Source organism: Mustelus asterias, chromosome 2, assembly GCF_964213995.1.
Source record: "Mustelus asterias chromosome 2, sMusAst1.hap1.1, whole genome shotgun sequence".
In the NCBI taxonomy this organism is placed as follows: Eukaryota; Metazoa; Chordata; class Chondrichthyes; order Carcharhiniformes; family Triakidae; genus Mustelus; species Mustelus asterias.
In genome coordinates this window covers 160692577-160716698 of record NC_135802.1, presented here as the reverse complement: position 1 = coordinate 160716698, position 24122 = coordinate 160692577, and the positions used below count along the sequence as shown (strand labels likewise).

Sequence of the window (24122 nt, the reverse complement as noted above, 5' to 3'; positions counted from 1 at the left end):
TGTCGACCCTTAATTTCTTGTGTTGCTAATTTTTCTTGGTAATAACATCCTGTGTTGTCAGATTTGACAGAACATATTGTACGGTATGGGGCTGTGTGAAAATTGCCTGGTTGAGATTGTAATAAAATTAGTGCTGTATAATTTCTCCGTTATTGTCAAAGCGCTTGCTTTTGGGTACAGATGAGGGAATGCATTAAACTGGACCTGTACATTTTCTTGAATACTTATGCTCGACTAGTTTGCAAATCAAATTTGATTTTTTTTAAATCTGAATTTTATTGGATATAATTAAAAATTTGAGGACCTCCGCTTGCTGTGCCAGTGTCCACGAATAGGAGGGGAGGATTTTGGAGATGTTTGGCTAAGGTAAAGTAGCAAAGGACCTGTTTCAGAACCAAAATCTATCCTCGGCTCAAAGGTATTAGTAACATAACTGAAAATTAGAAAAATCATGTTTAATGACCCTGTCCTATTTCATTCCAAGTATCTTAAGTTTAAAAAAAAGTTAATTTAATTTCACTGCTCTAATTCTCAGTTTTTAAAAAAAAAATTATTATCCAACTTGATGAATGTTGACTGAAAATTTCCTGAGTCTCATGATAAGCTAATTGTTTAAAACCTATCTGCTCTAAATGGCTCTTTTGTATTCCCATTTCAGCATGTTTCCTGCCTCCTGTTCAGCAATGTAACTGCAGCTGTAAGAGCCACTAATCAATTACCCTTGATACATAGGAAATGCTATTCATGATAAACTTGTACACAAAATGACTAAGATTTCAGCCTCAACTCAGCAGTATCATTCACATTCGAGTCAGGAAATCCTGAGTTCAAGCCCCCTCGCATGAGAAGCTTGACTGCATCATCTAGTTGACACTGTAGTTCAACACAGGGAGTTCTGCACTGAATGGTGGTGCTGTCTTTCAGGTGCAGTGTTAAAATAAGATCCTGTCTGCCCCGGGGTGGATGTAAGTGATCCCATGATGATCTTTGATAAAGAGTGGAGGATTTCACCTTTTTTTGGGGGCTTTGCTGGCTGGCCAGCATTTATTGCTTATCTCTAGTAGCCCTTGTTCAGAGGGCGGTTGAGAGTCAACCACATTGCCTGTTATCCTAGATAAATACTATCTTTCACCAACACTACAGAAAACATTGTTTAAACGCATGTAGTGTGCAAATCACCTTGCACATTTGTCAATATTACAAAATTGGCTGCACTTTTCTTCATAGGCTCTTGCATGTCAGTGTGAAAAATGCTCTAACTGCAAATCTTTCTTTGTTACTTACACTAAGAGGTAAGGTTAACATGATATTAATCAATACATTGAATAGTAACCATATAGATTCTTTGCTTGGACTCCAAATAATTAGCACAGAAAAATCCCCCAGAATATGGTTCTAAGCTGAAGAGTGCATTTGCACAACAAAATGGTTTCACTGCAAAACAGATTTTGCATCACACTACCACTGCAGCTGTAGTGTAAATCCTGAACCTGTACTTTACTGGAATGAAACAGGAGAGAGTTCAAGCCTTCACACTGGATTTACACTCTGCATTTAGCGTTGAGGCAAGGTGGTTCGCCTTCTCGCAGATTCTCTAAATCTGTAGGGTGTGAATGCATCATAATTCCTTTTGCAGTAAAAATAAAGTCACCGACACACCTTTGGACACTCGGGTAATTTAGCATGGCCAAAACACCTAACCTGCACATCTTTGGACTGTGGGAGGAAACCCACACAGATACGAGAAGATTCAAACTCCACACAGGCACTGACCGAGGCTGGAATTGAACCCAGGTCCCTGGTGCTGTGATGCAGCAGTGTTAACCATTGTGCTACCGTGGGGCTTCTATGGAGATATAAGCAGCCTTTTTTCAGATTGCTATGTTGCTACTTTGCAATTATCCATGGGTTTTAAAAGAACTGTTATGGGAATAGAGAGAGAATGAACAATGATTTGTGGAAAGCACCTCCAAATACGTCATCTTTCTAAAACAATTAAATAGCTGTTCCAAATGGAGATCTATTTATTGGTGCAAGTCCGTAACATCCTCCTGCAGATCTGCCTTCCCGAGAACTCTTGAATAGAAAAGGCCTGCTTAGTTAATGAGCTGATCTCAGCAATGATGTGACTGAGGATCAGCACTATGGCCTGGTTGCCTAATCTGGTGCTCAAACGCAAGTCGAAGATTAAACAAACAGTCACTAAAGTTGCTTGAGCAGGTGGTGTGATTTAAAATCAATGAAAAATTACTTGCATACCTGTAAAAGAATTTAAAAAACATTGCTCGATTACCAATAAAAGAGCAGAATTTATGTTTACTGAATTAAAACCGTTAGCTTGGGGGTCACGTGGAGTGTTTGGAATAGCTGTGTTTGCGTGAGCTCTGGCACTACTCAGTCCATAATCCTTCCATTTATTGCATTTACACAGCTTGTACTTGCCTATTCTGGAAGTGAGAACTCCATATTATGCCCCTGGAAGATTTCTGGTTAAATGCCGTGAAATATTCAGAAAATTGTCGACAAAGATAACAGTCCAAAGCAACTGAGGTGGAGCCAACTCCTCAACATGGCGACTTAGTGAATGATGTGGAGATGCCGGCGTTGGACTGGGGTAAACACAGTAAGGAGTCTAACAACACCAGGTTAAAGTCCAGCAGGTTTATTTGGTAGCAAACGCCACTAGCTTTCGGAGCACTGCTTCTTCGTCAGGTGAGTGGGAGATCTCCCACTCGATCTGGCCCATTTACAATCTTTGGAAAAGCAGCTGCGTGGTATGTCAATTCCTTAACAATCTGGAGAACTGAGAATGGAGGAAAAATGTGCAGATTGTCGGTGTGCCAGAAGGAGCTGAGGGTAAGCTCCCAGTTAAATTCTTTGAGAGCTGGCTACCACGTTTTCTTTGTTTAGAAATGAAAGCTGCACGCATGAAGTTAGAAAGGGCACATTGTCCTAAGGCCTCAGAGATAGGATACAATCAATAACCCTGCCCTGTAACTATGCATATTCATAACTACAAGGATCACCAAAGAGTATTGGAGGCTGCAAGACGTTATGGAGCGTTGCTCTATGATGGAGCAACGGCCTCTTTCTTCCAGGATATCTCATCAGTGATACAACAAAGGTGAAAAGGGCTTCAATGAAGTTAGAAGAGCACTAAAGGCCATTGTAGTGCCCTATTGTATGTCAAGGATTCGCCTCGCAGCAACGGTAACTAAAACTTGAAAAGGCCTGAAAGGTAGAATCCTACCTAGCAACGGGAATAACCATTTCCAAGGGCAGGCAAGCCTCTAAGAGTGATGAAAGTGTTCTAAAGGCTTGAAAGCATCTAAAGATGATCAGGAGTGGAAGCACATTACTTAGATGACTGCTATAGAAATAAGGACATAAGAACTAGGAGCAGGAATAGGCCATCTGGCCCCTCGAGCCATTCAATAAGATCATGGCTGATCTTTTTGTGGACTCAGCTCCACTTACCCGCCTGCTCACCATAATAAATGTCCCAAGCAGAAACAGGTTATCTAAATGACTGGCTGATGGCTATAGCAATGCTAAGCTCCACAAAAAGACAGAATTCAAGATATGCAAACAGTTGACTCTCGAGTTTGAAATAACAAAAGCGGAAACAGTACAACTGTTACTCCCCTCAGCAGATAGAACAGTTCACACTCAGTCAGAAGCCAGTCTGAAACTCTCAGCCAGGAGGTTAGGATTCATTTCACAGCCCAAGGGGTCCTGTAACATCTTTTACTTCTCCGATGTTGCATCTGTGTTAAAGCCAAAACATTGCAGGAAACATTTTGTAAAAGCAGTTTAAATATATGCATTGGACCAGAAAAAGGTGTTACACAGACTTGGCTATCAACTGTATATTGTGTGGTAACTATAAACTGGATTTGACTTAGTTATTTAATTTGGATGTTGTTTAGGAAAGGGAAGTCCGGGTATCGTAGATATATTTTGGAACATGGGGTAATTTCTCCAGAAACTCTGCATGTTTAGTTATTCATGTCCTTAAGTGTCTTAGGGTATTGTAGTTCATCTTTCTTTTAAGTTCTTTGTTATACGATGACTGGACTAGTTCCTCACTGGGGTTTTCCATGCCTCATCAAACTATTCCAAAAAAAAACTATATACCAGCACAAACCAGTGTTTCATGTTAGGACACCCTCACAAGTAACATTTGTGTGGTTCGTGGCATATATTCCACCACCACCACCAGTGATAGTCAACAACTTGATAAAGACATTTGACAATCTGGCTAAAACCATGGCTTTTGTGGAAGGTAGTAATCTGGAGGAGCAGACTGCATCTGGAGGAGCTATGACTGTAATACTACATTCTGCACCCTCTTCTTTCCCTCTCCCCTAATGTACTCTAAGAACGGTATGCTTTGTCTGTATAGCATGCAAGAAACAATATTTTTTACTGTATACCGATACATGTGACAAATCAAATGCAGTTCACTTTAAAATCCAGACTCAATCCCTTGTCATTATAACTCCTTCCTGATTCTGTGGTATTTATCATTCTAATAGGGTGATCCAGTAATTGAGCACGCTAGTGGGTTTTTATCCTTAAGACTGGAAGGAGCTTCCATTTGTCCTTAATGGAAAACATTCCTCAGTGTGCTTTTAGTTAAGGAATGTGCTGAGCAGATTTTCAACACTAGCGCTATGTAAAAAATCTCCTTTTCATCCGTTCGCTTATAATGGTGGTGTGTGTATTTTGGCCTCATTTGCTCTGGTCATGATAAATCTGAGTAGTGCCACTGCAGGAGCGTGGGCGAGTGGCTTGTGTCTTAACAGGAAGAGTTAAAATGTAGAACGGCGTTCTGCACTCGCACTTTTTGTGACATATCTTGTCTCTTTTGTTGAGAGATATTCTTGGTATAATTATGGAAGGTTTGTAAGAAAGCCCTACAGGGCCTCGCATTTGGTGAGGAAAGCTCAACAAATGGTGGTGGTTGTTTTTTATTCTGGAGTTAAAGAGTAGCTAATGGGTTCCTGCAAGGTTATAGACCAGTCTCACATTCTAGAAAAAGACTTTATAATGTGTCACTGGTGCTTCTGGTACAGCTGAAGATGGGGAAGTCTGTTTTGATGCACATTCGAGCAGGATGAGAGAACCTTTGGGCAAGTAAGCCACTTTCTTTGTATTAATATCCTACACTCTCTTTGGTTGAATAAGCAATGGCAGTAGCTGTTTTGAAACTTTGCTTCTGGAATGTATGGGGGACACATCATCCGATGAAAAGAAAAAGAAGGAAGTTGACATAGTCTTGTTGCAGGAAACTCATCTTGATTACAAGGAGCACCTGAAATTTAAGCGTGACTAGCTGGGGCAGGTGCTTTTACCTCATTCTCAACTGGTAGCTGATGGGTTATGGTTTTTGTTGTTAATGTGCCTTTTAGACTGCAGAACTGTGTGAAGGATGGGTGGGGGGGGGGGGGGGGGGGGGGGGGGGAAAGAGAGAAAGAAGTGTGATTGTTAATGGGCTGATGCATGGGAAAGCATTTTGATAATACTCAAGGCCCCCAAAATCTTTTGCCTGATTTTGTTATTAAAGTCTTTATGGATTTTGCTGAATTATCAACAAATTCCTTCAGAGATGGGGACTTCAACTGTTATCTTAATCCTTTGATGGATCAGCTTCCCATAACTAGGAATCCTCCCACTCAACAGGCAAAGGCATTAGCTTTGGTACGCGAGGAAGTGGGGACTTGGATCATAGAATCCCTACAGTGCAGAAGGAAGCTATTCAGCCCATCAAGCCTGCACTGACAACAATCTCACCCAGGCCCTATCCTTGAAAACCTCTATTTACCCTGCTAATCCCTCTGACACTAAGGGGCAACTTAGCATGACGAATCAACCTAACCCGCACATCTTTGGACTGTGGGAGGAAACTGGAGCACCCAGAGGAAACTCATGCAGACACAGAAAAAACGTGCAGACTCCACACAGACAGTGATCCAAGCCGGCAATTGTGAGGCAGCAGTGCTTGCCACTGTGCCGCCTCTTGTTTGGAGAACACTGCATCCTAAAGATAGAGAATTCACCACTACCTCCGCTCCCCACCAATGTATTACGAGAATTGATTATTTTTTTTCATACCAAAAACAACATTACACTCAGTGGTCTCCTGCTCCAAATGTAGTATCGTGCTGTCTAATCACACTCTGACATTCCTGGAATTTTTATTCACTAGGATTCATCCTCCGCCTAGATCTTGGAGATTTAATGCATCTCTGCTTAGGGGTCATAACTTTATCTCTAAGGCTGAATTTGATGATTTCTACTCAGTCAATTCTCTCTCTCAAGTATACCCCTCAAACCTGCAGGGCGCTTTTGCAAGGGGTTTGGTCATTTCATTTATGGCTGATTTATATAGGATAAAATGCTGGAGCAACAGCACCAGGTTCAAATCAAATTGGCCAAAACAGAGAGGGAATAATGTAAGAATCTTAGCCACTCAATGCTGAAATAAATTCATGCATTCCAAACGGCACTGGAGTCCTTGCTGACTCAACATGCTGAGGGGACTATGCATTTTGCCGAACACACAAAAATTGAGTCTGCAAATAAACTGAGTAGATATTTGGCTCTCCTTACTAAGGAGAAGGTGGACTCTTGGGCTATTTCCCTTGTGCTGGATTCCAAGGGTGATAGGATGATTAAGACGAATAGGGCCTTTAAAAGCTTCTGTGTCAACTTTTATGAAAGCGATCAGTCTGGGGATGCACTAATACATATGGAGCATCTTATTGCTTCCTTTAAACTCCCAACAATTTCTGAAGACTGAAGGTCGAACCGCAATGCCACCACTTGTAAGGGTGAAGTGATTTTTGCATTGAGGGATCTTGAGTCTGGTAAGGCTCCAGGGCCTGATGGTTTTGGGAATGAATTTTACAAGGAATTTAAAGACTTGCGAATAGATCCTCTGATCCTCAGTATGTATAACCATTCATTCTCAGCAGTTCTGCTGCCTCAGTCTGTCTTTGTCCTCTCCTTATTTTTCCCCCCATCCTGTTACTTGTCCTTTCTATTTTTGTGCGCATGTCGAAGCGCTGGGTAATAATGAACCAACTGCATTGCTTTCCTTCTGCCTTTTTCTATATTTATATATGGAGGAATGATCAAGCTGTACTGTACTAGTTTTGAGTGTAAATATTATTTGTAAAAATGGAAAAACTTTAAAAATTTTAAACTGTTAATTTGATACTGGAATATTCTGCATATTGTAGGGCATATGGTGGCACAGTGGTTAGCGCTGCTGCCTCACAGCATCAGGGTCCCGGGTTCAATTCTGGCCTCGGGTCACGGTCTGTGTGGAGTCTGCACGTTCTCCCCATGTCTGCGTGGGTTTCCTCCGGGTGCTCCGGTTTCCTCCCACAGTCTGAAAGACATGCAGGTTAGGTTGATTGGCCATGCTAAATTGATCTTAGTGTCTGGGGGATTAGCAGGATAAATGTGTGGGGTTACAGGAATAGGGCCTGGGTGGGACTGTGGTCGATACAGACACGATGGGCCAAATGGCCTCATCTTGTACTGTAAGGAATCTATGGATTAAATATAAATTGAGGCCATTCCATTCATGCTTTTCCCCTTCAATTGTTGTATTTGTTTTGAAATTCCATAAAATGTATTTGGACTAATTGGATATTATTTAGACTGACTCACCTGATGAAGGGGCAACGCTCCCAAAGCTCGTGCTACCAAATAAACCTGTTGGACTTTAACCTGGTGTTGTGAGACTACTTGGTATTATTTAGAAGTATTGTACTTTTCTCGGTCCCCTTCTGGGTAGCCATCAAGAAATGAGGATTGAATCAAATCTCTAGATTTCAGCTCCAGATGATTGTTACTTTAGTGGAATTTGCTATTCAAATGCAGTGCAATATTGTATAGACACATCTAGCAACTCCAATCTGTTGAACCAAATCTGTTTTTTTTGTTATTGAAGTATTAACTATTTTTCCTATCACTATTTCCCTTTGAAATTTCTCCTTTTAAACCTTCATCTGAAGGCACTGATGCATGTTTGATTGTTATTCAGTCAACCAAGGCAACACATCTGTGGCATCATATATAATTAATTAAATTGAATCCTAATTCTGAGCTGGAGCAACTGGTGAGAGGAAGTGTCACAGATGAATCAAACCTTGTCCTTGCTTCTAGTTGCTGAGTTGTGAAGAGGAGCAAGTACTCTGGGCTGTTGCATTAAAACTCAACTGGTTCTTCGATAGAGGGAAGGGACTATGAGATTGGCTTTTAATTGCCCTTGTTCTGTTTGAGATCAGTTACTCCGTCCTCAATATTACTCATCCCAAGAGCTACGGTTAAGTGTTTTGATAAGTTTCATTTGAGAATTTTGAGATTCCCATGATTGTGCTGGGATCTTGCAATTCTTTACCTTGGAAGGACTATCGGTCCTGATCAGGCCCTTTGACTGTTCACAATGATCTGAGTACTGACTGTACTCTACCATCCCATGCTTGCAAAACTGAGAACATAATGTCTAACAGTAGATGTGATTCTGTGATTGGGCAGCACTTGCTGAACAGTCTGGAGTGTGCTAAGAATAGCTCTAATAACCAATTTAACATAATCAGTCGGGCCTGTATTGTAGTTCACTTGCACTTGCTATGTTCACATCCATGTAGGCAAAAGGGATATGTCCAGGCATTGTACCTTTTTGAATTAAACAAAAGCATGGGGGAGCAATAGACCCCTTTTGCATTCACCATGGCTACAACTCAACCAATTAGAACTGACTTGTCAACCGATCAGCACCCTTTGCTCGTGTAGTTTAAATTGTTGTTTCCTTTGAAATTTGGTATCGTGATAAGTACAAGATGAAAACTTTGACAGCATGTCTCCTTTTTTCCAGCAATACTCGAGCAACAAATTGTTGTGTATAAATTTACTTAGATAATGTCATTCATTGCTCTAATCCAGAGACCTTTGCCAAAAATATTACAAAAATTGAGAAATTATCAATTGTGGTTACATTTTATCAGATCCAAATGTTGGAAAAATCATTGTCCAGATTTATATTATTTTGATCTCTGTTCACACAAACCTTTTCCATAATATGTATACATATTAATTATGTGTAAAAGTTTCCATAATCTTGTTCAATGTTAATGACAAACTGGCAGCTAGACCTGAGAGTCATATCACTGATTCTGAGCTATCTGGTACCATGTTTAAAATAATACCATCTTTTAGGTTACATAAATGTGAAACTGAGAGGTCTAAAAATGGAGGTTTCTCTTTATTTAGATGGTATATGGGAATTGAAATGACTTTTCTCTTGATGGGGGAAAAAGCTATTGCATTCAGCAATCTCGGGTGAGCTCACTGTATTAGAGCTTTCATATTTGAGCCAGAACCAAGTCTCTGTTTCAAAACAAACAACTGTAAACTATTTACAACATCAAAGCATTTAAGATTACGGTACAAGGGGACTAACTTTTACCTTGTTTACACTGGCTTCATTTGGCAAAGTAGGGCTTCCCTTTGGGAGGCATGGTTTCAGTGGAGTGATTCCCATTTCACTTGATCTCTCTTCTTTGCATGGAACTCATGTAATGTTATTTCAATTTTCTTGCATAGGCAGATAATGTTGCTTTGGCAACACGATGGTTGCTGGGAAACTAATGGAAGATGCTCTCCAGTTGCTTCCAACTACAGTGCCTCAAAATTTGACAGATATCACACCTGATTCTTGAATTATCATGCTTACATAATAGAATTTAAATACCATTGAGCGGCGAAATGCAAGTCCACCGCGACAATTCTCCGGTATCCTTCTGGTTAGGTGCATTGACTTGAACAGGTACTGGGCTGTGGCGACTAGGGGAATTTCACAGTAACTTCTTTGCAGTGTTAATGTAAGCCTTACTTGAGACTAATAAATAAACTTTAAACTTTAACTTTCATCAGGACCATACCACCATGTGAATAATAGCACAGAGACTCTGCACATGGGAGTCCAAAAAATGGCGAAGCAGTCACCCCAGGTTAATACCGTGTGTCACCTCCAGGTTAGCTAATGAGTGACATTGGGAAAAGTTGGGAAGTAGATATCCAAATTGTTGAGGAAATGTAGAGAAACCTCTACATAAACATGTCATTCTCACATGATATTACTTCAGATCATCTTTTATACAATTGCATTTTTTTACATGCAACACTAATGTTTAATGATTAGAAGCAATGTCCAGCTCAAACTGAGCATAAATGTCAATTCATCAAAGTATCCTTTCTCTCGGTGCATTACTGCTACTTTCAGTGCAAAGGTGAAAACTAGTTTTTAGGATCAGCTGTAACTAGCATTTTTTTATGTTTTTCCTTATCAAGTTGAAAGCATGTTGGTATTGGAGAATGGGGTACAAGGTCTGGTGTAATATAACCTCTTGCAGTGTGAAGTTTCTTTTTCCCATTCGAGCAATGTGTCGTGTCTTAGCCCCAGTCTCTCAAGACCACCCCTTCCTTTACCAATAAAGTATTTATTCATTTCAACCACCAAATATCTGTTTGATTTGATTTTGGTTTGATTCATTATTGGCATACAGTGAAAAGTATTGTTTCTTGTGTGCTATACAGACAAAGCATACCATTCATAGAGAAGAAAAGGAGAGCATGCAGAATGTAGTGTTACAGTCATAGCTAGGGCGTAGAGAAAGATCAACTTGATGCAAGATAAGTCCATTCAAAAGTCTGACAGCAGGGAAGAAGCTGTTCTTGAGTCGGTTGGTACGTGACCTTGGACTTTTGTATCTTTTTCCTGAAGGTGGAAGAGAGAATGTCCGGGGTGCGTGGGGTCCTTAATGATGCTGGCTGCTTTGCCGAGGCAGCGGGAAGTGTAGACAGTTAATGGATGGGAGGCTGGTTTGTGTGATGGATTGGACTACATTCGCGACCTTTTGTAGTTTCTTGCAGTCTTGGGCAGAGCCAAACCAAGTTGCAATCTTGTTTAGTTACCAACTAATGCCAAATTAAGAATAATTCTGTGCTGTCGACTCCTTACTATTCAGAATTTTATTCAGATTTCTTTCACAAAGGACTCTTGGAGCCTTTCATCCTGTGTGGGTGGATTTGCATCTAGTCCCAAGAAGTGTTTTGCCAGTATTGAACGCACAATACGCTCCACCTAGCTCCACTGAGCTGCTGTAATAGCACTTTTTGTGAAAGTAAGTTTGTGCCGAGGAGGTAAAAACAATGCAGTCCAAACAAGAGATGGTAGGGCAAAAGGGTCAGTTGAAGTGAAGGTGTTTAAAAGTATTGAGTGGTGGAAAAATGGATGTGTATTTCAAAGGGCAGGAGTTGTAGTGATAAATAAGAGGATATCATTTCCTGAGATGTGGTGCCCAGAGCTGACTGCAGCACTCCCAAGTAGGGTCTAACCTGAGATCCATAAACTGCCACTTTTGTACCTCTTTGAGGTGAAGACCTTTTTGATTTTTAATAACTTGTATGCTGGGGCACTTGCATGGATATCCAGCCACAGGTTGTTCAGCCCAGCTCGTCTGTGTTGGTGTTTATAGCCAACACCCAGTATCCTCCCATTCTGCCACCTCATCTCAGCTTTTCCGCATACCTTTCTATTCCCCTTTCATCTGTGTTTATCGATTTTTTTATTTTTTCCCCTTTTTTTACACACCTGTGGCATTTACCTCAACCACTTCCTGTGGTGGTGTATTCCACATTGAACCACACTCTGATAAAGAAATTTCTCCTCACTTCCTCATTGAACTTGTTACTATCTTGTTTACCTATGGTCATTCACTTTGGTCTCTTCCACAATTAGAAACATTCTCTCCACATCTACTCTGCCTGACGCAGCCATAATTTTAAAGACCTGTTTCGAGCACTAAATTTTTCTTTTCAAAATCTGTTCAGTCATTCCTGATACCTCTCATCTCTCTCTACTGCTTTTGTCCTTGTAAGTCTTCTCCATTATTAACATTCCTTTGTTCCTACATAGTTCTCACTTAAGAAAATATTTGGATTTGTTTCTGTTAGATTTCAAGTCGATCATACAGCCCCTCATTGAACCTCCTGCTATTGCTATTCTAGTCATCTTGATATAAAGGCTTGTATTTCATTAGCTTTTTTGATGACTGTTTATACCTGACTGCAATTTACTGATCTGTGTGCATGAACTTCATGTTCCTAGCTGTTCATTTTATTTTATAAATACCCTGATCTATCCTTTGGTTCAATTGAACATTTACCTGCTTTGAATATCACCTGCAGCAGTTTTACCCCATTCTCTTAATCTGTCACCTTGGCTTGCCTGGAAGGGCATGAGAAAATGGCTGTTATTTTACAAATTGGGCTGGTGTCTCACCTTCCGAATAATGTGCAACTGCTCATTGCTACCTCAGGATAACATATGATGGTGTAATTGAGGCGTCAGTAAAAGGTTGTGCCCTCTATTTGAGATGGTTCAAATTCTTGGCATTGTGTCATAAATGGAATCGAGTCCCTGGCTTCCTGATAACTGGTCTCTGAGTATATAAAGTGCACAGACTTTCAAAACTTGCAAACAGTTACCAAGTGAATGGTTTGTGCATCTTGCAGTGTATAAGTTGCTGCTTGTGCCTCCTAGTAATAGACCAATAACATAGTATAACAGCGGTTTTAAAACAGATTCCAAGGTCACAAATGGAATTGGAGGATTGATTTTTTTTTTTCTTTTAACAAATGATGTGAATGTAAAATTTAACTCATTTTTTTTTTGTTTTGCTAGATCGAGCTGGCAGCATCAGCACCCTAGATTCTTTGGATTTTGCTCGGTATTCTGATGATGGAAATCGGGAGACTGATGAACGGGTGGCAGGTAAGCATCCTCTTGCATGTCTTGGCGTAAATATAGGCAACATACCTCAAAGCGTGCCTCAGATTCTTGGTAAATGTGAGAAACTTGTAATTAAATCCTGTTTAGGCTGGACAAATCTCCTATTTTTGCACGCTTTGTCCTGATGTTTGGTGAAGGAATTTCTACTTCATAGAAGATCATAGAAATGATCCAGAAGGAATTTCTACTTGTTTGCAAGTTATGCAAATTGAATCGAATGTACCTTCCCACCCCACCCCACTCCATACAATTTTACCAACCTCTTTCGCTGCTATAAAGAGGGTTGCTGTTCACAATGAAGGCTTCTCTTTCGGAGTTTATTTAGCACTGCAATTAGTTTAAACGCAAAGTAAGCCACCTGAGATGCTGACTTGGCTAGCACAGTTTTGAATTTCCGTTGCAACTAAAGTTTGCCATAAGATGGGCCTTAATTGTAACCAGTAACGTTTAGTCGGGAGGGGGGGAACTGACTGACGGGTCCTTTCAATCTCCCGACTTTGTTTCCTCTGGTTGAGCCCTGAACAAACATTTGGGTGTGTGGATAGAGAAAGGCAGGAAAATTTGAAAGATAAAGATTTGCTGCAATAGCCTGCACCTTATTAAAACCTATTTGTTTCTGCAGGACATTTTAGTAAAGGTTTACTCTAAATGTAACGTAAATTTTATATTCTATATAGTGGCTGCCAAATAATCTCATTACAGAGAGAATAAACAGTGGCAATTATAATACTGGTAGGAAGAAACGCTTGACAAAGTTTAATATCAGAATTGTATTCAGTATTGTGCAAATGCGCTTCATCTTTTCAATCTGAAATGCAGTGTGTTCAACTAATAAATTATGACATTGCAATTCAGCATTCAAATGAAGTCCAGTCCCATTTTCACATGTGCAGGAATAATTGGAAAAGCTGGTGACATATTGAGTAATAATATTCCTGCACTGCCTGCAGTGATGAGAATTTATTGAAGTGTCTAGCTCTTTATATGATTTAGCAGGATTGCTAAATTGTGCAATTTACACATTGAGATAACTGTAGTCAGACTTGGAGTTAAGTGCTGCTCTGTTCCTTTTGAGGTTCCTTTAAGGTGTCGAATACTGTAGCATTAATGGCAACACGACTGGAGATCAACAAATGTGGTATTGATTTTTCAGAACATCATGGCTGATCAAACGCTTTATTTGCCGAATAACTTAATGAGGACTTGTCCAGCCAAAGATTGTGTATTCTCATAGAAACCCTGCAGTGCAGAAAGAGGCCATTTAGCCCATCGAGTCTGCACCGACCACAATCCCACCCAGGCCCTGCCCCCATATCCCTACATATTTACCCACTAATCCCTCTAACCTACGCAACTCAGGACACTAAGGGGCAATTTTAGCATGACCAATCAACCTAACTCGCACATCTTTAGACTGTGGGAGGAAACCGGAGCACCCGGAGGAAACCCATGCAGACACGAGGAGAATGTGAAAACTCCACACACAGTGACCCAAGCCGGGAATCGAACCCAGGTCCCTGGAGCTGTGAAGCAACTGTGCTACCGTGCCACCCTATCGACATTATTCTATCGAGTAATGTCTTCTATTTTGACTATAAGCGAAGAATGGGACATTCTATTTCTTTTCATTTGTCTTTCTGGCTTACAAATTGACACTGGATTTTCTGCTAGTGTCCCCTTACAGTTAACAAGGCAAATACCTTCTCCCTGTTTTGGAGTCTTGTTACCCACCATGACACACTTGTGCTTCCTCAGTCAGCTCCCACTCCAATGCAAAACACTGGCTCCCTGTGGAAATAAAACATTTCCTGGTCTGTTTCCATAATGAACCATTGTGGTGTCCAATAGAAATTTGGATGATGAGATTTCATCATGGGAAAATAGCTAGAAAAACTGATATTTCCAAACAGAGTAGAAATATCTTTGTCTAGAAGTTAAAGGAAAAGGCCACCTTAGACAGGACACAATCTTTCCTTTTCCCTCTTCTTGTTGTCCCATCCCAGCTCCAGTTTGTCTGTGTTTTGTATATTTGTATACACGGATGATATTGTTCAAGAAAGAAAACACTATCAACCTTTCTGGGTGGATTTACCTTGATGTACTTACCCTGTACTTAGTGTGGAACAGACGTAGAAATGAATTACCAGCTGACGGTGCATGCATCACATTGCTGGTGTTGACTATCAGTGGATCCGATTAATATTGACATCTTCAGCTGCAGCCCTCCTCAATAAGTCCCTCCTTGATAAGTTGCTAAATGAAGTGTGTCATTGGTGACTCTGGACAGTTGATAGCTGTTATAATCCATTTTATTATTTCCCAACTAAAGTTAAAGGCCAACATTTTGCATCAAGTTACATGAAGCTCAATAATCTCTATGAATGATATCACATTGTGCATTTCAATAGAAGGATGAAATAATTCATGTTAGGAATTTCATTGTTGTTTGACTTCATTATTTAAATTAGGACTCGACTGTAACCTGTATGAGCTTACAAAATTGGTAAGTGAAACTGAAGATCTTGTTAAAGCTCCAAGTATGTATTGCAATTGGGCTATAACTGGATAGAATTTTCACAAGTCTTTAATTGGAAATATTGCATCTCCAAGTTGAAATAAGAATGTTCAGATTGACCTTGCTCTCCAGGATAAATTACAGTAGAAGTACTTGACCTTTTATGGTGTGTGACAACTAAACTAAGATCCTGAGTTGTTGAGACGTGCAGCTGGCTGCAATCCTACAGGGATTTCTCCAAATCCATCAAGCAGAGGACTTTATCTTTAACCCAATTTTAGGACTGCAGACGTTTAGTGAATCCAGACAACTTTACTTTGGATTGCAGCCAACCACCTGAAATCCAGTGCCTCTGGAGACCAGCAGTGCAAGTATGGGCCGTGTGTGTCAGATTGCTTGCAGTGGTTCCAGGAGAGCCTCAATGCTGCATTGTTGGCAGGAAAGCAGCTCAACAGCAGGTGGCTTTGGAAACCAAGTGAGGCAAGCCACTATCAAATGGGCAAGAGGGAGGTGTTGACTAGTGCTAGCATCGGCTTCAGAACAGTTTTGCCAGCTAGACTGATGTGAACAGCAGAGGAGAGAAGATGCAAGGAAGATGGAATTTGCTGCACACTTTAACCAGGAAATTGTGTGCCAATAAAAGTTTTGATATATTTTCCTTTTTTTTTTGCTTTAACCCTGTTTATTATTTATTGAAGATTATTGGGGCAAGGGGTGTTACTGATTTTGAACTGACCTGTAATTGAAAATATGTATCTTGGGATCACAAATGCATCACAGCCATGCTGAAAAGGCACTTGTAGTTCCAAGGCATGTTTATATGTAACTATCGGCACACGTGAGAACAGCTCTATGGAGATGCTTTCATTTTGTAAATATTTTTCCAAGAGATGGAACCACATGTTAGCAAGTCTTTTTAAACTCCCATACTTCTATTGAGCTTTGAACAATCCTGTTTCCTATTGCAAATATATTTCAAGTGTTGCATGTTGCAAAATACTTGTACTGAGCAGCCATTAAAGTGAGTACCCCAGTACAGGTATATTGTAGACAAATTGGAAAATTGCGTAAATTATACATAACATTTGAAGCAAACTTGGTTTATTCAAGATTGTAATTCATTTTCGAAGTGAAATAATAAACAGGTGAACTATTATTGCGAATCTAAACCAATCCGCAGCAAAGATGCATATTTATAGCTCAAAAATAGCAATTATTTGTCCACTGGCTGAAATAAAGAACACAACAAATGCAATGTAACCTAAGTGACTGGTACTTTATTCTGAAGTCTCTAAAACGCTTGGCAATAAGCATTGGGTTTTACGAATAGTAGTAAACTTTAAAAACATACAGCAGAGTAAGATATATTTTACAGGTGACTAGCTGAAAGCAGGCTGGTATTTCTATGTTTAAACCAGCATCATGTCCATGAAGATGTTATACCTGTGTGCTTTACCTACATCAGTATTCATCAGTGCTGGGTTGCTGTAACCTGATCTCTATATGATCCCTTTCTGTTTCACCAGTATTATGTTTCTATGTGTTGTAGTTTATTGATGCCACATCTTGCTGTTTACAACATGCTCCCGCATCTGTGAAATTCTGTCGTTTCTTTCTATTTCCATCCATTCGAATTAGTTGTTCTGCACTGTTGATCTGCGTTATTGGAAAGGTAGTCAAATCCTGAATGTAACTAAATCTCTCTGGTTTAGCACTAGTTTGATAAAATCATCTACTCCTGGAGTAAGCTCCATGCTTAATAGTTCTTGATTTCTTCACTGGAAGCAGAGTGACAGTCGTTGACCAACAGCATTCTCTTGTTCCAGCACATGATCCATACTAAACAAGGAGCAGCTGCTCCTCCCATTGCTTCCACACTGCAGTGCAGTTGAGCTGAGGCTTGTGTGGAATAGCAGAGCACGCAGTTTCCCAAATATACGGCATTGCCATAACTGATGCATTTCAATCTCTACGATTTGGTCTGATTTTTCAATTCCACCCCAAACTTGTGGAAAACCAGCTACAAATTCGCCAATTGAATGATTTTCTTGAAAGAACATTGGTTGCTGTTCAATTAATGCATGTGTAAATTTTAGATGTGTTAAGTAATTAAAACTAATTATTGGCGGCACAGTGGCACAATGGTTAGCACTGCTGCCTCACAGTGCCAGGGACCCAGGTTCGATTCCTGGCTTGGGTCACTGTCTGTGTGGAGTTTGCACGTTCTCCCTGTGTCTGCGTGGGTTTGCCCCGGGTGCTCCAGTTTCCTCCCACAGTCCAAAGATGTGCGGGTTAGGTTGATTGGCCATGCTTAATTGCCCCTGAGTGTCAGGGCTAGCTAGGGTAAATGTATGGGGTTATGGGGATAGGGCCTGAGTGGGATTGTGGTCGGAGCAGACTCGATGGGCCGAATGGCCTCCTGCACTGTTGGGGTTCTATGATAACCGCTGAAGTTACTGAGGGAGTACTGCATTGTTGGAAGTGCCCTATCTGGCCTCAGGTGGATATATAAAAACAAAATCCCCCAGCACTATTTGGAAAAAGAGAAGGGATGTTATCCTGGTGTCCTGGACAATATTTATTCCTCAATCAACATCAGCAAAACAGATTATCTGGTCATTATCGCATTGCTGTTGTCGGAGCTTGCTGTTTGTAAATTGGCCTCTGCCTTTCCTACGTTACAACAGTGACTACACTTCAAAAGTATTTAATTGGTTATAAAGCACTTTGAGATGTCCTTTGGTTGTGAAGGGCGCTATATAAATGCAAGTTATCTTTTTCATATGGGAAATGGCATGAATGTGAATTTTGGATGCTGTGCACTGAGTGTAAATGTACAATTTTCTCTACCTTTCTCTTGGTCAAATGGCCAACTATGCATTTGTCTTAAATAAATGCCTTAAAACATTTTCGAAGAAGTCTGCTTTAATGCTAATTAGTGATAAAAATTAGCTAATCTAATCTTTAAAGTTGACTAACGTTTTGCATTGCTCGGATTACTTAATTTTCCTCTTCCCCTTTTCCACTGCCCCACCCCAGCAGAAATAACATCAATTGCTCGAGAGTTGTTCATTTCCAAATGTTTATAAATCTCTAACTAATCAAGGAAATCCACTTCCTGGGGATAGTCATATCTTCTGTTCAACATTGTAATAAATGCTGGCATAGAAATACCATTGATTGGTTTGTGACAATTTAAGAGACTCCTGGTACCAGACCATTTAGGTTGGTATATCTTCATGGCTCTTTGTAGAAAGGAAAACTTTACAAGAGATTCTGAAACATAGAACATAGAACATAGAACATTACAGCGCAGAACAGGCCCTTCGGCCCACGATGTTGCACCGACCAGTTAAAAAAAAAAACTGTGACCCTCCAACCTAAACCAATTTCTTTTCGTCCATGAACCTATCTACGGATCTCTTAAACGCCCCCAAACTAGGCGCATTTACTACTGATGCTGGCAGGGCATTCCAATCCCTCACCACCCTCTGGGTAAAGAACCTACCCCTGACATCGGTTCTATAACTACCCCCCCTCAATTTAAAGCCATGCCCCCTCGTGCTGGATTTCTCCTCAAAATATTCTCGGTGTGGAAAGTCACTTTTAATTTCATTAGGGTGATTTTAATTAAATTGGAATTTTACATAAGTAGCAAGACTAGCAAATTCTAAATTGAGGTGTCTTTCATTTTATGTGGTGGGCCTAATCCGACACCTTGGTGCTTGGCGTGGTCCATAATCAGCAAAAATATTTTGACAAATGGGTTGAAACTAGTTTACATTTTGCCTTTTTTGGGGTGTAAATCACATGGTATTGGACCTAACGTTAACAAAGAACAGTACAGCACAGGAACAGGCCCTTCGGCCCACCAAGTCTGTGCCAACATAGATACCTCTCATCTAATATTTTCTCGCCTCTATCTGGTCCATATCCCTCTATTCCCTGCCTATTCATGCATCTATCCAGATGCCTCTTGAATGTTGTTACAGAATCTGCTTCTACCACTTCCTCTGGCAGTGTGTTCCAGGCATTCACCACTCTCTGTTTGGGAAAACTTGCCCCTTATATTTCTCAAATTTTCCCCCCTCTCACTTTCAACCTATGCCTCTGAGCAATTGACTCTTTGACCTTGGGGGGGAAAAGATTCTTGACTATCCAATCTGAAGCTTATCCCCCCCTCATCCTCTGATGCTCCAGTGAAAATAACCCAAGTTTGTTCAACCTTTCTTCATAGTCCATATCCTCCAAACCAGGCAACATCCTGGTAAATCTCTTCTGCACCCTTTCCAATGCATCAACATCCTTCCGGTAGTGAGCCGACCAGAATTGTACACAATACTCCAAATGCGGCCTAACCAAAGTTTTATACAGCTGCAACATGATTTTCCAATTCCTATACTCAGCGCCCCAACTGATGAAGGCCAGCATGCCATATGCCTTCCTGACCACTTTGTCCACCTGAGTTGCCACCTTCAGGGAACTGTGGATCTGCATGCCTAGATCCCTCTGTATGCTAATATTTCTAAGGGCTCTACCATTTACTGTATGCTTTCCTTCTGAAGTAGACCTTCCAAAATTCATCACCTCACATTTGTCCAGGTTAAATTCCATCTGCCATCTTTCGGCCCAGGTCTCCAGCTGATTTATATCCTGTTGTATCCTCTGACAATCCTCCTCACTATCCGATACTCCCCCAATTTTTGTATCATCTGCAAATTTACTAATCAGAGCACCTACATTTTCCTCCATATTACAAACAACCGAGGCCCCAGCACTAATCCTTGTGGAACACCACTTGTCACAGACCTTCAGTTAGAAAACTACCCTTCCACTGCTACTCTCTGCTTTCTATACCCAAGTCAGTTTTGTATCCATCTTACCAGCTCAGCTCGGATCCCATATGACTTCACCTTCTGTATCAGCCTCCCATGAGGAATCTTATCGAAAGCTTTACTAAAGTCCATGTATACAACATACACTGCCCTGCCCTGGTTAAATTTTCTTGTCACTTCCTCAAAGAACTCAATCAAGTTTGTGAGATACGACCTCCCCTTCACACAGCCATGCTTCCTGTCGCTAATAAGCCTATTCTTGTCCAGATGTGAGTACATCCTGTCCCCAAGAAGCTTCTCCAATAATTTCCCTACCACAGATGTAAGGCTCACAGGCCTGTAATTTCCCAGATTCTCTTCTGCTCTTCTTAAACAGAGGAACAACATTAGCTACTCTCCAGTCCTCTGATACCTTGCCTGTGGTTAAAGAGGATACAAAGATTTTTACCAAGGCGTCAGCAATTTCTTCCCTCACCTCTCTTCATATTCTAGGATAGACCTTATTTCGTCCTGGGGACTTGTCCACCTTAATGTTTTTCAAAACCTCCAATACTATCTCCCTTTTTATCTCAACGTATCCTAGAATGTCAACATTCTCCTTTCTTCATTCATCATCCACCATATCCTTCTCCTTTGTGAATACTGATGCAAAGTACTAGTAAATTTGCACCCACCTTATCTGGCTCCACACATTCTCTCCACTGTCCTTGAGTGGAGCTACCCTTTCCTCAGCTACCCTCTTCCTCCTTATATACACACAAAATGCCTTGGGATTCTCCTTAATCCTCCCTGCCAAGGACATTTCATGGCCCCTTTTTGCCCTCCTAAATCCCTGTTTAAGGCCTTTCCTGCATGGTTACACCACACCGGTCCTCATTACTGTAGGCATTCTTGGTGGCCATCTGAAATCATCAGTATTTGATCAAATGGTCAGCACACTTGTGTATAATGTGAAAATTTAGCTGGGCATGTACTGTGCAAGTTCTAATCAGTGATTCAGTTCCTAAACAGTGTTCCTTAAAGTTTATTTATTAGTGTCACAAGTAGTCTTGCAACAACACTGCAATGAAGTTACTGTGAAAATCCCCGAGTCACCACACTCTGGTGCCTGTTCGGATATTCTGAGGGAGAATTTAGTATGGCCAATGCACCTAACCAGCACATCTTTCAGACCGAGAGGAAACCAGAGCACCCGGAGGAAACACATGCAGACATGGGGAGAACGTGAAGACTGCACAGACAGTGACCCGAGCCAGGAATTGAACCTGGGTCCCTGCGCTGTGAGGCAGCAGTATTGACCACTGTGCCACCATGCTGCCCACCGTCCTGCTAGAAGATATCTCATCCGTAACACTGTTCGTCCACACACTGCTCTTCCAAGACATTTTCCCCTCACCTCCTTCCCACCATTTTCCCTTTAATCCCAATCTAATCAACCCCCTCCAAATTTCCCTAATTAATGAAATTAGCATCAATGTTCCAAAATAAACCAGGATCTTTGTTTATTCAGTGTGATTAGATTAATATTTACACCTGACAGAAGAACAGCACAGTTGGCATATTTACATGTGTGAGCAAGATGTCTGAAAATGCTATTGATGTTGAGGCCAGGATCCTGCTAATTTCATGCTAATATAGTGAGTTCAAACAGTTAGCATCATTTCTTGCACAGAATAACATGGCAGGGCAGATCCCTGTTGTGCAGCTCATTCAATGTTCATCTCATTGAAATCGATGGGACGAAAATCAAGTGAGTTCTTCCATAAGCAAACGAGACTCGCATCTATATAGCATCTTTAACACAGCAAATTGTCCCAAGACTCACCAGAGGAGTGTCATCGAACAACATTTGACAAGGAATTGGAAATGTGATATTAGACCAGGTGGCCATTTGGTCAATCACCCAGATTTTAAACAACATCTTAAAGGAGGAAAGAGAGGTTTTAAGGAGGAGATTTTAGGGCTTGGGGCTGAAAGATAATACTGGCGTGATTAAAATCAGGGACACCCAAGCGTTGAGATGATTGGCCGTACAACAACGTTGAAAATTGCCCCCATCAACTTTCATTGTGTAAATTTTATCTGTTGTTTACAGCAGTTCTGGTCCTCCACTGTGTCCAGTGCAGAATGTAGGACTGACACTGCTGTTAATTTTTAACGGAAATCATCATTCATGTAAGTATTTCCAAGTAAAATGGTCACAAATTCCTTTTCCCAAAGTGGGTGGAGTGCCTAGTTAGTGTTAGCATCGCTGCAGAAGCAGAATGCTGCTTTCGTTTCGATGGGCTGGAGAGAATGCCAGGGCAGGAAGGAAAGAGATGGTCGATTATAAAGTGATGCCCAGGATAGATGCATCTTTCAGAAAAGCTGGTTTAAACTTTCAAATCTCTGACCACCATTTGCACTCCATATGGTGTAGTACCTGCAGATCAACAATGCATTAGAATACTGTCTAGCCCATGCTTCATATCTGTATATTAGCTCTTGATCTGTGCATACATTTTATGAGAAGCACGGTAGGTTATGTCAGCGCACTTCAAGACCTAATTAGATAGCTTTGATTTTTGTCCAAACTGTAACTTTACCATGATTTGTTGACCGTTTGAAACTGTGAATTTTTTCCATACTTTTTTTACTTTAGACAGTGCTTTTAATTTTTTGGCTTTAAATAAGATGTCAGTGAAACGTAACAGTTGCGTTTGACAGGAATTTAATATCAACAGAGACATTAACAATACTGCTTGATTTTTCTTTCAGGAGAGGTGGGGGAAGCATCTTAGTAACTCTGCAGTGGGGAATTAACAGGTGATGTAAAATGGAAGTGTCTAGCAGAATAGTTATAATTTATATTTGGGTTTTAAACAGGGAGAAAAAGTAGCCATTTCTCGCTCTTTTTATGTTCTCACTGAGTTGTATTTGGGCAACTGTTGTGTAACGGGAGATATCAAAACAATCTATACCTATTAACTTTGGCACTGCGCAGTGTGCAGTTTTGATGCTGGTCCCCTGTATATTGAGTATATGGACGTACTGGGGCTGATGTTGTAATAGATATTTTGGCCTGGAGTTTCCATTCAATTGTGTTTTTAATCAATTCCCTGCTATTTTGTGTCACCCAAATGAAGAATTTTAACTGCAAATCTAGTTTTCACAATCTTTTTGTGTTTACTTTAAAAGGCAGCTAACTGGAAGCTGACCCTGCCCACAAAACTGGCCACCCCCAGGGTGAATTAATCTGTGTTGGGGGTTTGACTAATTGCACTCCTTTGCGGGCCCTTGAGGGAATACAAAACTTAAACTGTTAACGTTGGGTCAAGAACTGTATAAATTATGTTTCGAATGAATTGTTTCTTTAAATTTGCTGAGAAACTTACCAACGTACCCCAATCTAATCAGAAAATTGGTTTGTATATCGTTTTGTAAACTATTTGGGTAATTTAAAATTGGGTTGCTCACAAGTGGTAGATTGACAAGGATTTAAACTGTATATGTTTCCTGCACCCTCGGCTGCATTAATCAACTTTTACCAATTTAACACTTGTAAATGTATCAACAAATAATTCAAAAAGAAAAATTATTTAAATGCTGCCCATTTGTACCCAGGTCAGGACAGACTTTGCATCCAGAAATATATAAGTGAGCAGAAACATGGGTGGGGAGGAGGTGGGGGTTGTAGGTTGGGCCCAAAGTGGTAATTTTACCTCTTGGAGGTGTCGTTATAAGGTGCCTCTACAAAAAATGTGTTTTGTAAACTAAGGGTAGCATCATTCTTTTGATAATCGTGCAGCCATTCTTTTTCCTTGAACTTCCACGAGCCTTTTGACACAGCCCATTAGAGTAAAGATTTCCCCAAACCTTGCCGCCCACTACACCTCAGTGATGCAATTAGATGTTTCACCTT

General features: G+C 40.7%; 1 protein-coding gene across 4 annotated transcripts in view; it reads left to right on the top strand.

Moving 5' to 3' along the window:
- Positions 1–24122, top strand: part of relch (RAB11 binding and LisH domain, coiled-coil and HEAT repeat containing) — a 101098-nt gene that overhangs the window by 2060 nt on the left and 74916 nt on the right. For all 4 annotated transcript variants that reach the window (XM_078199884.1, XM_078199876.1, XM_078199870.1 and 1 more), the window contains exon 2: positions 12764–12853. In XM_078199884.1, the coding sequence (XP_078056010.1) occupies positions 12764–12853 (90 nt within the window). The remainder of the gene's footprint in view (positions 1–12763; positions 12854–24122) is intronic.